General features: G+C 50.5%; 1 protein-coding gene across 5 annotated transcripts in view; it reads right to left on the bottom strand.

Moving 5' to 3' along the window:
- Positions 1-13,980, bottom strand: part of HPS1 (HPS1 biogenesis of lysosomal organelles complex 3 subunit 1) — a 32,055-nt gene that overhangs the window by 13,112 nt on the left and 4,963 nt on the right. For all 5 annotated transcript variants that reach the window (XM_084754544.1, XM_084754546.1, XM_084754545.1 and 2 more), the window contains exons 4-14: positions 10,126-10,263; positions 9,746-9,888; positions 8,639-8,747; positions 6,006-6,166; positions 5,642-5,759; positions 5,018-5,116; positions 4,790-4,859; positions 2,725-2,774; positions 1,445-1,612; positions 1,174-1,353; positions 312-373 (exon numbers count right to left, since the gene is read on the bottom strand). In XM_084754544.1, coding sequence (XP_084610670.1) covers positions 312-373; positions 1,174-1,353; positions 1,445-1,612; positions 2,725-2,774; positions 4,790-4,859; positions 5,018-5,116; positions 5,642-5,759; positions 6,006-6,166; positions 8,639-8,747; positions 9,746-9,888; positions 10,126-10,263 — 1,298 coding nt within the window. The remainder of the gene's footprint in view (positions 1-311; positions 374-1,173; positions 1,354-1,444; positions 1,613-2,724; positions 2,775-4,789; positions 4,860-5,017; positions 5,117-5,641; positions 5,760-6,005; positions 6,167-8,638; positions 8,748-9,745; positions 9,889-10,125; positions 10,264-13,980) is intronic.

The raw sequence follows: 13,980 nt of genomic DNA, 5'->3' as shown, positions 1-13,980 counted from the left end.
GCCTGGCTTCCCCTAGCTGTGCACCATCTCCTTGAACCACACCATTCTGCTAACATGTGGTGACTTGCCTTAGGTGGCGCTTGCTCAGTGCTGTACCTGGGTACATCCCAGGCCTATGTGCCTGGAGCTAGGTCCCTCATGTCCCTGATCTTTACTCCCCCTACCCCACGCCCCACCCTCTCACTCCCAGCTCCCTGGGTCTCCCTCTCTGTCATTTGTGATTCCTCTGGCTTCCCTCCCTCAAGGCCTGGGGTGACTCTGCAGCAACTCCCTCTCATCAACTCCCCTTCACCCGAGGCGTGGCTACTCACTCCCAGGATGATCCTGGTTCACTTCTAGAAAAGGCCTTGCTCTTAAACTCCAGCCAGGTGCTCTGTAAAGAAGGAGGGCAGCAGGTCTGTTCTGGGCCTGCTCTGGAGGGAGGTCTGGGGGTGGGGGGAGGGGACACTCCAGGCACACCTGCCTTCCTGGAGCCACATCTGGCCTTCCTGGCAGTCACTTAGCAGGGCATGATGTGGGCCAAGTAAAGGGCATGATGCCCAGGGCACCCTAGGACACTGTGCTCACAAGCCAGGGCTCCGGTTACTTGCTCTGCCTCCCCATAAGCCATCGGCCCCTTTCAGACTAACACACATTCTAGCTCTAATGAATACCAGCTCCTCAAACACGCTCAGGTAGAGCCAGCTACAGCAGGTGCCTCAGCTACGTCGGTGAGCCCTTCTGCTCTAGAACCCCCTAGGACTGTGACAGGTGCCTGTGACAGCCCCTGTCACTGAGGTCCCCATACTGCTCAGTGCTTGGACTCAGTCTCCACTCAGCTCTACTCTCCATGAGCCCAGCAGGGAGAACATCCTGAGATGGGCAAGTACTGGCTCCACTGCCTACTGGCTGGCTACTCGTGGCTACATCATGGCTACCTAAGCAAGCCTGTTTCCTGTGTAAAGCACTGGAATTACAATTTGAGTTCTGCCAAATTCCTATAAAAACAGTTCTGAATATGCTAAGAGCAGCTATTTGTTTTATCATTTCATGAGGACAATTAGGGCCACAGACTGGGGCAACCATGAGCAGCAGGCAGAGCTGTGTGCCCCTTACCCACTGGGGATGCACAGGGTCCACCGCCACTTCCTCCTCTTCTTCTCTGAAGCTAGTGCATGAGGCACAGGGTCCTACCTGAATCTCCTGTCCAACTCGATTCTTGATAAACTTGTCCATCTTCTGGCGCAGGTCTCCAACAAAGGGCTGGGACCGCAGGGCGCTTCCAGCCTCCTGACCCTCCTTCAGCTTTTTCTCCAGTTGGGAGAAGCCATCCAGCAGTTGGTACAGCACCAGGGCCAGTGGCGTGCTGGGACTCTGCCGGGAAGAGCGGAAGGATGCCAGGTAGAACGGGGCAATCGGTGGGCGGCAATGCAAGCCCGGCGAGGGTTGGCCGGTGGCCCTGTACCTTGGTCAGCAGCACCATGTTGATGCCGGGCCACAGGGGAAGGCAGTACATGGTGTGGGGCACTAAGGGACAGTAGCTTTCTTTTATGTTGGCATCCAGGAAGATTCTTCTGGGGCTGGGAAGTTCTGGGGTGTGTGGGGCCAGCCCCTGGAGGGTGTCCTCAGCCACCTGTGGAGGAGGCAGATCTATCAGTCTGGAGGGGAGCGGAGGAAGCAAGGTCCAGGCTATCTACAACTTGAAGCCACCCGCCATGGCTTCCACTCTCTGCCCAGCTTGTAAGTCACAAGGACTTACTCACTGCTTAGCTCCCCTGACACCTGAGGCCTCTGTGCTGCTGAAGTGCCCTAACAGCTCCCATTCTCTGCTGTCTGCCTCTCAGCTTCTGCTGGGCTGTTCCGTCCAGTCAGGACTGGATACCAGGATGGGCAGTGGGAGGGGGTGTGGGAGCTGGGTGGGTGGTCAGGAGACACCGGAAGAGACTCAGGTAGGTGGGAAGCTCTGCCTTCAAGCACAATAAGGACCTTTAGCATGTTTGACATTCCAGTTACCCTCAGAGTGTGCCAACGGCCCTCCACACTGGGGAAACTGAGGCATAAAATGGCCATATGAACAGGATTCCAGCCTGGGGCGGGGGGCATGCATGCATAAGAAATCTTTTAGTGGGAAAAATTAGGGAAGCAAGGAAAGCATTAGAGATACCACAGAAAATTCTCCACTCTAGTTACATACAGTAAAAAGTGGGGAGGCATTTGTTGATTGTTCTGGGACTTGCTGAATAAACAGTAACATGTGCATGGATGGACCCTCAAAACACCCTCACAAGCTGTAATGCTGAAGGCCTCTATGTAGACAGGAGAACGTGCTAGTAAAAAGGACCAGGAAGGGCAGTTCACTCTAAGTATGAAAAAGAAAATGTACACAGTATGTACATGTTCATGCAGTGTGTGTGTGTGGTATGTGTGTGTGTGTGTATGGGGTGTGTGTGTGGTGTGTGTGTGTGTATGTGTGTGTGTGTGTGTGTGTGTGTGTGTGTGTGTGTGTGTGTACGAAGTGCCTAAAACATATTCTGGTCTTCAAGGATGGCACTTTCGTCATTTCTCAAATCTAAGAAATATATTTAAACTTTAATTTTTAATATTAACACTGACCTTGGGCTTTCATTTCCCAGACCTTGGGGGAGGTCACTTTCGCTGCTCTCCCTAGCCCTGCTTCCATGCTGGAGAGCATGAGGGAGGTAGCGGCGCAGTTGTGGCCTGAGGAGGGTACAAGGGGAGACTCACCTGAAGAACATCTGTGGGCGGGTTACCACCATCCAGCCAGATGAAGCTACCTGCCACAAGTGCGAACAGACAAGAGTGTAAATGACGCACAGCCCTACACGCCCCTCCCCAACTCCTGCAGCTTTGGGGGTCTAGATCACTGAAAGCTCAAGCCATTTAGTCATAGCACTGGGCATGGCAAGGTCACTTGCCTGTGGCCATCCCGTCAGAGCTGCCCAGTGCCAGATGAGCTCTGCATTCTCAGGGTTAAAGCAGCTGGGACGACAGCAGCTTCATGCTGAGAACTGGGCCCTCGACTGGTGCCTGGCTGGGGGGGCGAGGGGGGGACACACTCCTCAGACCTTCCTTCCCCTGCCCCAGGCCTCACCTTGTTTATCTCACTATTCAGGATCCTCTGCCTAGTTATTCACACAGCAAGCTTGCTGAGCACCTACTATGTGCTGGGAACTGAGCTTGCTTTCCTCCCTAGCTCACCAGGCTATTGAAGCCACTATGTGTTTGAAATATTACATGTTTGTAATATTATCCTTTCTTGCACTTCACTGCAAATAACTGTCATTTATAAGCCACCCCCTCTCTGGGTGGCTAGGTTTGTATGCCTCAGACCGATGCATAATGCTCTGGCATGTAAGAACTCCCAGTTTACAAATGACTTGCACTGCAGTCATCCATTTGTAAATCAGGTGCTTGAAACCTGGGAAAACACTTGCTCCATTTGTAAGCTGGGAGTTCCGTACATTCCAGAACATTATGCAGAGCTCCGAGGAATTCAAATCTAGCCACGCAGAGAGAGGAGGGTGCAGCGGAGGGTCGTGATGGACGGGGAAAGGATTGTAAGGTGGTGTGTGTCCTAGAGGCCGGCAGAGGCCATGCAAAGCCTTTGATCATGACTTGGATCGTGGGATATTTAGAGACAATGAAGGAAGCTAAGACCCCTCCCCCAAGAACATAGGCCAAACATATGGATCGGTCTGTAATCTCAGGGTCTTCCAGGTACCTACAGCCCAATCCAGACCTAACTAAGGTTCCTAAGAACACCTAACTCAGTATGTTCAACTTGAGCCATATGTGAAAATCACTTGGGGTCCTTAGGAGGAAAGCCCTGTGGTCCCACCACAGCTTAGCCCAGTGACGTCACAATCTCTGAACAAGCTTGGCTTGGGCGGTCTGTGACAATCCTCAGAGGAGTCCAGCTGCAGGTGGGGCCAGCTCAGTGCACACCACAGGTTCCCTACGTCTCAGGTCTGAGGACTGACTTAGCTGTGCAGAGTGCAGCCAGGGAGCCGCTGATCTCACAGCAAACCGCTTATCTTTAATCTCAGCATGGGAGGCAGAGGCAAGTGGATCACTGTGAGTTCAAGGCCAGCTAGGCTACAAAGCAAGTCCAGGACAGCCAGGACTGTTACACAGAGAAACCCTGCCTTGAAAAAAAAATCCCTAATGTGTTCCTTCTGCAAAGCCAGCCTTTTGTTAGGTGGTTGAGCCACAGCGTCCTCCTTTTTATCTTACAATTTTGGTTCTTTGCTGTTGATGACTGATGACAGCCTGGGTTTTGGCTTGTCTCCTCCTCTAAGCAATGCTGTGGATTCAAATGGCAATTTGAACATGAATAGTGTTAACAGTGAGTTTTTGCCACTTATACACAGATCTTGGAAAAACAGGTAAAGTTTTTTTAAAAAAAAAAACCCACTGTAACTGAATATTTACTCTCTAAGATGTGCTTGAAGTCAAGTGGGCTATTGCTTAATTTTGCTTACTAACTTAAATACTAATTATAATGAATATAGAGGATGCAGAGAGATGCACACACGCAGCTGTAAGCGAAGCACGCAGAGTCCAGGGATCATTTGCACGATCCTAGCAGGGTCTGAATTCAAGCTGGGGCTGCTGGGGAGGGCCGAGTTCCAGCAGTATTGAGTTCCAGCAGTCTGAGCGGCTGTGCTCAGCCCCTCCCTCACAAGGAACAAGGACACAGCGACCCCCAAGACATATTCTCTAGGCTGCAGACTGGCTTCTGCCCCCCACGACACCTCCCCGCTCCCCCCCCCCACTCCACGGGTTTCACCTGAACTCCGCTCGCCTGGGGAAGGAGCAGGGGTGAAGTACTCCTCAGGGAGGGAGATGCTGTCTGTGTCCTGGGCAAGAAGACATCACAGTAGGTGAGGGCCACAGGCCAGGGAGCCTCGCCCACCGGCTTCAGCTAGGCCTGCTCTCTCAGGGAAGGCTGAAAGGGCCTGACCTGGGCTGAGGGAAGACGGGGCTGCCCTGTTTTCTCCCAGGACTCAGCACATACCGTCTCTGCAGAACTCCTGGTGGGACCTGAGGTGTTCTGGCTCCTAGCCTGCTGGACTGGGATGTTTTGGCTGCTTAGAGGTCTCCTCTGGGGGAAAGGCTGTGAGGAGGCCAGGAAAATACAGACAGTGAGGTTGATGTGGCTGCCCCCACAGCCCTGCCTCCCAGCTCTTCACAGATTCCGTCTTCTCACAACCCCTGCACTATGAACTGGCCTGGGGTCATGACCTTCTGCCTGTCCCAGGTGCTCCAAGCCTGGACATTCTGACATGCTGGTATCTGAACCAGTACAACCTGGTACCACTGATAACATGATACTATGGCAAGGCTGGTACTATGCCAGGCACCGTTAGGCTCTATGCGATCTGTCTCCTTCAGCTCTTACCTCCCTGCCTAAGTGTGCCACCATATCCCCAGTGTCCCCACCACACTGACAAGGGACTCCATGCTCTGAGATGGCAAGCACGTGTGTGCTCAGCTCACACAGCTAAGTGGAAGATCCAAGGTTCAAGCCTTGGCCACCTCCCCAGATCTGCACAACCCTCTACACCATCCATTCTAGAATTATCCTTCCATCCTAGAGTAGTAGGATAAATGTGCCCAGTTCTCCCTGTGCTGCTGAGACCTGGGGGCTGTCACCGTCGTCATTGTCCTCCTCTGCAGTGCCCTGGGTGAGCGGGAAGTCCTGAACCAGAAGGATGAGGGCCAGGAGATCTGCAGGGCGCAGGGTGCTTGCCCCATGGCTGCAGAGACAGGGCAGGGCAGCCTGTGAACACGCGGCTTAGATCTTGCTGGAGAAATTCAAGGTTTAAAGAAGATGAGCCTACCAATTTTTAAAATCAAGCTGTAAATAAAACAACTGGGAAGGCCCTGGGGCCAGCAATAGACTCCAGGTGTTGGTTAGAACCAGCTAAAGAGAAGGCTGCAGGTTGAGACCCGAGCCTGGGAGGGCTTCATTGCACACACAGTCTGGAAGGGTCTGGGCTCACCTGGAGTAGAAAGCCAGGAGCTTGCAGTGCACAAGCAGGAAGGCGTGCAGAGCCTCCTCACCACCCCGCTCAGGGCTGGAGTTGACAGCTTGAACCACGTGGCGCTCTAGCGTCTCGATGCTCAGTTCACAGAGCTGTGGGTGAATCAGCCGCTCCACTGCCTAGCCAAGGATTGGTAGTAAAGGAAGGTATGTCAGCACGCCTGTAGTCAGCACGTCAGAACGTCAGCAAGTCAGCACATCAGCATGTCAGCAGTCAGCACGTCAGCAGTCAACATGTCAGCACATGCTGGACGGAGGGTCTGTTCTCTTAGCCCGAGGGAGTTAACACTAGGTGCCAGGTATGGGGAAGTCGGGAGCCAAGCCTGTCTGGGTCCAGGCTCCAACAATACATAGGAAACATGCAAAGTTAACTGTAGTATGTGCCAAGCAGGACCATACAAAACACACAAACATACGAAACAGCAATGGCTGAGAGCTACTGAAATAGTGTTCAAAGAAATGTCCCTGAGGAGACAAGCTTTAAACTGATATCTAAGGGACCAGAGAGCCTGAGAGGCAGAGCAGGAAACAGCAAAAGACCGTGAACAGAAAGGCATGACCTACACAGAGAAGTGATGTCCAACTGAAGTAGAAGGCGAGTCCTATCTCAGGACCGACAAGATGGCTCAGTAGATAAACCTGTCTGTTGCCTGATAACCCAAGTCTGGCCTCTGGGAGCCACATGATGGAAGGAGAGAAGTTATTCCTACTAGCTGTCCTCTGGCCTCCACTGGTGTGCAATGGCACCCATGCATCTGCCCACACCCACACATATACATCCGTGTGCACACAATAAACAAACGTAAAAACGTGGAAAAATTTCACAAAATATTGCTGACATAATTTAAACAGTGTAGTATAAAGGCATTACTGATCAGACCAGTTGTGTCGCTATCAAAGCTTGGGTACATTGCACGCTCGGCAGCGCTGAGTCTGGACCAGCTGCATCTCAGATGCTCAGAAACTACAGGCATGTGATGCAGAGACCATGGACGGCCCATGTCACCACCGCACAGTGAGAGGCCTGTTAGGAAGATGGCTCAAGATAGACAATGACAGAGCCTCCAGGGCCTGGTGGGCTTGGGGAGGGGTTCACATTGCATCTTAACTGCACCAGGCCTTGTCCATCTTTTGTGCCACCATGGATTTGGATGGAGAAGGTTAACAGGGCCCAGACCACTCTGCTGTGTGTTCAGAATGTACGTCTGGGGCTGGCCATGGTGATTTCTCGGCGGAGTGACAGAGTCGGGCTGGGAGAAGGAATGCTTCCAGATCCATTCCCAGCTCAGGAACTCTCTTCAGCTGTGTCTCACTTGCTGTTCAGCCCACCTCGAGTTATTTCACCAGTCAGCTAGCTGTCACCCCTCCACTACCTGCGAGAGTTCTCTTTAAGACTTGCCTGGCCATTTTGGAGCCTTTCATTATTTCTATGTGTGGTGCTACTTTAAGAGTTTTATTTTGTATTTTTGTATCTAGTAATTCCGACTCCTTGGTATTCAAGTCTGTTGGTAATTGATTGCCTGATGTCCCGGCTCTCACTATGGTGCCTTATCTTCATGTATATATGACTATCTTCAACTATGAGCACATTATACAGACATACACACGAACACAGACACACACACACACATACACACAGACACACAGACACAGACACACATACACACACAGCAAGGCAGACACATGGACACAGACAGACAGAAACACAAACACAGACACACACACACACAAACACAGACATACACACACAAATGCAGACACACATACACACATACATACAAAGGCAGACATATGAACACAGACAGACAGACAGACACACAAACACAGACACACACACACAAACACAGACATCAGATACACAAACACATACACATACAAAGGCAGACACACGGATACAGACAGACAGACAGACAGACAGACAGACAGACACACACACACACACACACACACACACACACACACACGCACACAGACACACCCTCTAATTCAGTGGTTTTCAAAGAATGATGAGGCCGCACAGTATCACTGGGCACTTGTTAGAGCTGACACTCTACAGCGCCTGTTCTGGCTCCCCTGAACAAGCATCTGTGTGGGTGAGGACCACCCTGCACTTAGTGAGCCCACCTGCTCACTTTGAAAAACTCTGAGAGTGAAACCCACAGAGGGACCCTGGGTTTGTCCTCAAGGGGCAGCGGGGACGACTGGCCAAGGCCACCTGCCTCACCTGCTGTTCCTGCTCACGGCTTTCCACTCTAGTCTAAGGTCACTGTAGTTATTTCTCTGGGGGGAGTGAGGTTCCAGAGGCCACTTTCAGAGGTTCTGTGATTCACAGTCAGCCCAGAGACTGCCCTGAAACTCTCACCCAGAATCTAGTTGCTCACCATGGACGGCACACCAGAGGACTAGCCTGCTGCCTGGGCAGAAAAAAATAGTGGGACAACTGGAATAATTTCAAGGTCTACATGTCCTCTTGCCCATTATGGTCAAAACATAGTCTCCCAACTGGACACCTCCAGAACCTGACACCCCAGAGCCCTACATCCCTGGGCCTCTGACACCCCTGGGGCCCCGACACCCCGGGGGCCGAGTCACCTCCACAGCAAAGCTCTGCTCCTGTTCCCGCAGGTGGCTGTAGGTCTCCAGCAGCCTCTGAAAGTGCTTCCACACCCGGGCACGCTGTTCCAGGTCAGGGGGACGAAGCCTGGAGAGGAGCCAGGGAGAGCAGGGGTCAGTGGGAAAGCTGGTCAGGTCGGGCCCCATTCAAGAACTCTGTGCCAGGTCAGCATCAGACACCTAAGTGGACAGGCCAGCAGTGTGCAGAGGCTTTGAGAATGCAGTGTGGGTAGGTAGCCAGGCCTCAGGCCCCAGAGGAAACGACTTCATTCCCTGGGCTCCTTCTCATATGGATATAAGGCCGCCTAGGGGTTGGAGTGTGGCTCAGTGGTAGAGCACTTGCTTAGCAGGGTTAAGGCCATGAATTTGATCCCAACATTGAAAGCAAAGCAAAACAAAACAAAATGGAAAAAAAAAAAAAAAAAAAAAAGGAAGGCCAACCATCCAGAAGGAGGCAAGAAGGCATCTGCATTTCCTGGCTTCTCACTCACCATGGGGCTTATAAGCAGACAACCTGGCCTAGAACCAGGGTTCAACTCAGGGGTGCTAGCGAACACTGCCACTGTGGCTGTGTTCCAGGCACCTATGGCTATAGCTACAGCCTGTGTCATCAACACCACAGCTACCAGGGCTAAAGTGACCACATGCTGGTGAATCAGCAATCCTGCTCTGAATCTTGGTGTCCACACTCCAACCCACCCACCCTTCTCCTCGGCCCTTCCTTGTTCCACGCTATGAAGTATGACATCATCTCAGCCACTGAGGCTCTTAGCGGAGACCCAGTATGTTGTAAGGCTGCTGCGGGGACATGATATCTTTCTATAGGGAGCTTAAGCAGCTTCTTTGAGAAGTCAGCAGCAGGGATGAACAAGAGCCCCTGGTAATGACAGAGCGCTGATGCAGGGAAGCCCAGGCCGGGACGGGTAGCTGCTGCTAACCAGCTGGGTGGCGCTGGGGACGTCTGCACTCTCTGTGCAGTTTCCCCATGTGCAAAATGAAGCCAGAGCAGATGGTCTCCAAGGCTCTTCTGGGCTCTGCTTTTATGGCCGGACTCAGCAAAGGACACTGACGGGGCCAGTGACTCACTCCTTCCGGATGAGCTGGCTGTCCACAGTCACCAGCCCAAAGTGCACCTCGAACAGGTATTTGAGCACGCACAGCTTCCTCCGGAGGTCCCCTTCGCTCTCACTGCGGTCTCCATTGATGGCGATGAACAGGCACTCTCCAAACTGTAAGCAGATGAGCCGCGTCAGTTGGTCATCTGGGGACAACCTTTGCCTTCCAAGCCTCCGGGAATAAGTAAGTAAGGGGAGAATGAGCCCCAGGGGACTCTAATGAAGCCGCAGCTTCTGCCTTCCAAAGAGCTCTCTATATATAGTCCAAAGTAAAAGGAGGAATCTGGGCTCCCAAGGACTGGGCAGAAGTGGACTGTGGGTGCAGCGAAGGCTACAGGGCCATATACTTACCAGGTGCAGGACATACAGGTGGTTGCCGTTTTCTGTTGAGAAGCAGGTGTACGTGTCTGAGAGTTTCTCCAGCATCGTCATGGAAGAGATGATGACTGGGGCCAGGAGGGTGCTGAGCTGGTCTTCCAGCGCAGGGAGCTGCGAGAGAGGGAGAACAGAGCCCTGCCTACCCTGCAGAGGCACCAGGCCCTTTGACACTGATACACTGTCTACAAACAAGGTGGGACACATTTGCAGCTTGGACATAGGGCAAAGAAACAGGCAAGAGACCCAGTAGTGTTGGACCTGCCTGAGGGGCCACTACAGACTTGATGGGAAAGGTAGGAAAGGGTGCTCCAGACCTGTGTGGTGCCTAGGAAGGTGGGCTCAGCCCAGTGACTGTGTGGCTTGGGGTCCAAATCCAGAAGGAAATATTTGAGTGGGTGTGTCGGAGTGCAGCCCACAGGCAGCGTGCACCTGAAGAGAAGCTACGACTACAGCCCAACACAAAGCCACGAACAGGTAGTTTGGGTGAAATTTTTCCCTTTTTCCTTTTGTAACTCAATTCCATGGTTTTCAAGCATGAACTATGCAGGTATTGTCTTGTTATAGTGTCAGAGGGTTGGACAAGCCTGCAAGGAACTGAGCCATATTTCTCTATAGGATGTGTGGAGCATTTAGTTGAGAACTCAGTGACTGTGAGGAAGTCTCCTGCACATAGCAAAGTCTGTGCCATCTGTAGACATGGAGGCTTGAGGGAATTTATCCTGAGAAAATGAAAATGTGTGCACAGCACGTTCACAACAACAATGTAGAAGTTCAAACAACTGGAAAAAATAGAAATGTCCCAACCAAGGGAAACAGGTAAATAAGTAGTACATGTAAACTGTAGTTTCAGGGTTAACTCAGGACAGCCAGGGCTACAAAGAGAAGCCCTGTCTTGAAAAACCAGAAGGAGAAGGAGAAGGAGAAGAAGAAGAAGAAGAAGAAGAGAAGGAGGAGGAGGAGGAGGAAGAGGAAGAAGAGGAAGAAGATGATATTTGAAGAAGACGATCAACTTTAGTTTTGATTTGGGTTTACGGCAAAATTATCAAAAACCTAAGAAAGCACAGTAAGCATACTTCTATTTTGTGTTAGTGTTGAGGTGAAGGTGGTGTTCTCAGCATTGACAACTAATTATAAGATCAGAATATCAGCCAGCTCAGAAATCTTGAAGATGCTCTATGTCCAAAGTTTAGTTTTTTTAAAAGTTTATTTTATTTTAAGCTCTGTGCGTGTGCACAGGCACGCACGCTCACGCCAGTACATATGCAGGTGTCTGCAGATGTTAGAGAGGACAGATGCCCTGGAGTGGAATGCCAAGTGGACTGGAGCTGCCCACTGTGGGCTCTGGGGACTGAACTGAGATTCTGACCACAGAGCCATCTCTCCAGCCCAGATTTTATTCTTTTGTAAAAACAAGCAAGCACACCTATGCCATTAGTGTTTAGTGTTGCTTTCCTCTTACATTGGTAAATGTATATGTATCCAAATGAATTGTTGAAACATTTTTTAAAAAATGATTTACTATCAGTAAGCATCTGATTCCACATTGATTTTGCACCTATAGGCCCTGAGCCATGTAAAAGTTTCTGTGGTAAAAGAGGTTGCTGTGGGAAAGATTATGAAGTCCTTAGCTAAGTGATGAAGAATCTATATAGCTACTTAAAATAGTACTGTCTCAGTGACACAGGAAATTCCTTTGACACAGTGTATATGTTAAAAGGATGCGAATGCTCTATATTTTAAAATGCATAGAAAAAAACCCCAAAAGATTAAAAAGCACAAAGAAACCCATCACCATTCAAAATATTATTTCTGGATAAAGGATATATGAGTGATCTCTCCCCACCCTCATGTCTCTCTCATCTGCTTGTGTACTTTCTCTGTTCCCTAACAAGCATGTGTTTACTTGAACACACTCTTCTCCATCCTCCCCACTGCTCCTCCTCCCTTCCCTCATACTCTTCTCCATCCTCCCCACTGCTCCCTCCTCCCTTCCCTCATACTCTTCTCCATCCTCCCCACTGCTCCTCCTCCCTTCCCTCATACTCTTCTCCATCCTCCCCACTGCTCTTCCTCCCTTCCCTCATACTCTTCTCCATCCTCCCCACTGCTCTTCCTCCCTTCCCTCATACTCTTCTCCATCCTCCCCACTGCTCCTCCTCCCTTCCCTCATACTCTTCTCCATCCTCCCCACTGCTCCCTCCTCCCTTCCCTCATACTCTTCTCCATCCTCCCCACTGCTCCTCCTCCCTTCCCTCATACTGTTCTCCATCCTCCCCACTGCTCTTCCTCCCTTCCCTCATACTCTTCTCCATCCTCCCCACTGCTCCTCCTCCCTTCCCTCATACTCTTCTCCATCCTCCCCACTGCTCCTCCTCCCTTCCCTCATACTCTTCTCCATCCTCCCCACTGCTCCTCCTCCCTTCCCTCATACTCTTCTCCATCCTCCCCACTGCTCCTCCTCCCTTCCCTCATACTCTTCTCCATCCTCCCCACTGCTCCTCCTCCTTTCCCTCATACTCTTCTCCATCCTCCCCACTGCTCCTCCTCCCTTCCCTCATACTCTTCTCCATCCTCCCCACTGCTCTTCCTCCCTTCCCTCATACTCTTCTCCATCCTCCCCACTGCTCCTCCTCCTTTCCCTCATACTCTTCTCCATCCTCCCCACTGCTCCCTCCTCCCTTCCCTCATACTCTTCTCCATCCTCCCCACTGCTCCTCCTCCCTTCCCCAGCAGCAGAAGGGAGCAGCAGATATGAGAGCATGGGCAACACTGGAAGAAGCTGAGCAAAGACTCCCTTTCCACCCTCAATGCTGGAAAGAAGAGAAAGGAGGAAACAACTGATCCTACTGATTTCAGGCCACTCAAATTCAACTCGGGGAAGCCGGCTTCTCATCAAGACTGTGCTAAAATGCACAGAGAACTAAAGAATCCCTCATCTCGGAAACAGAACCAAGAGGCTGGCAGATGGTAATGAGCAGTGATGCAGAGCAAGACCAGGCAGTTTCCTTGTCAACCTTCTCACTGCGCAGGAAGCCAGGACTAGGTCCCACCCTGAGGTCTGGGACGGAGCCTCTTTGCTGGCACCCTCAGGCCACCCACCCGAGTCACTCAGTGCTGTCTGCTGGTGGAGATCAGCCTAAGTCTTGGGGGTTTGACATACAGTTCACTGCTCATGGTGCCTCCCTGGACCCTGGGCTCCCTGAGCGCTCTGTACTCCCAGGGGCCAGCAAACCTCGGGCTCTCAGTATTTGTTAAACAACTATCCTCTAACATAAGAGCAAATGCTTGTGATTTCTTCAGATTCTATTGTTTCCTTTAACTGTCATGTATTATATTGAAAGTCATTTTTAAAAAAGTCTAGATTGAGTGCGGGAAGTCATCCCACAAGTATTATCTTTTTCTACTGAGAATCTTATTGTAACCAAACATTTTCAATATAGAGAGAGCATAAAGAAATGTTCCTATATATTACTTGGTAAAGTTATAAATTGCTGAAATGTTTTGAACAGCTTTTTACTCATTTTTTATTTCTAGAAATAATCATCAAAAATTGGTTAAAGGTATAAAATTAAAGCACAAACCAATATTCCCCACAGTGATAGCTAACACATCTATGTGTGTGCATATGTGTATATAAATATCTATCTCTAATTAGAAAAAGAGTTCAATGGAGATACATTTATTCATATATTTAAATATAATGTACCATTAAGAATTAGGCTTTTAGGTTCATTTAACAAAAGTTGGAAATGATTTGATATAATTAAGTGAAGAAAAAAATCAAGATATAAAACTGTGCATGTGGTACAATCCCTACTGTGTGTAAGG

This window comes from Acomys minous, assembly GCF_964271855.1.
Source record: "Acomys minous genome assembly, chromosome: 2".
NCBI classification, from domain to species: domain Eukaryota; kingdom Metazoa; phylum Chordata; class Mammalia; order Rodentia; family Muridae; genus Acomys; species Acomys minous.
Note: the sequence above shows the minus strand (reverse complement) of the source record. Positions and strands in the feature narration are given on the sequence as shown.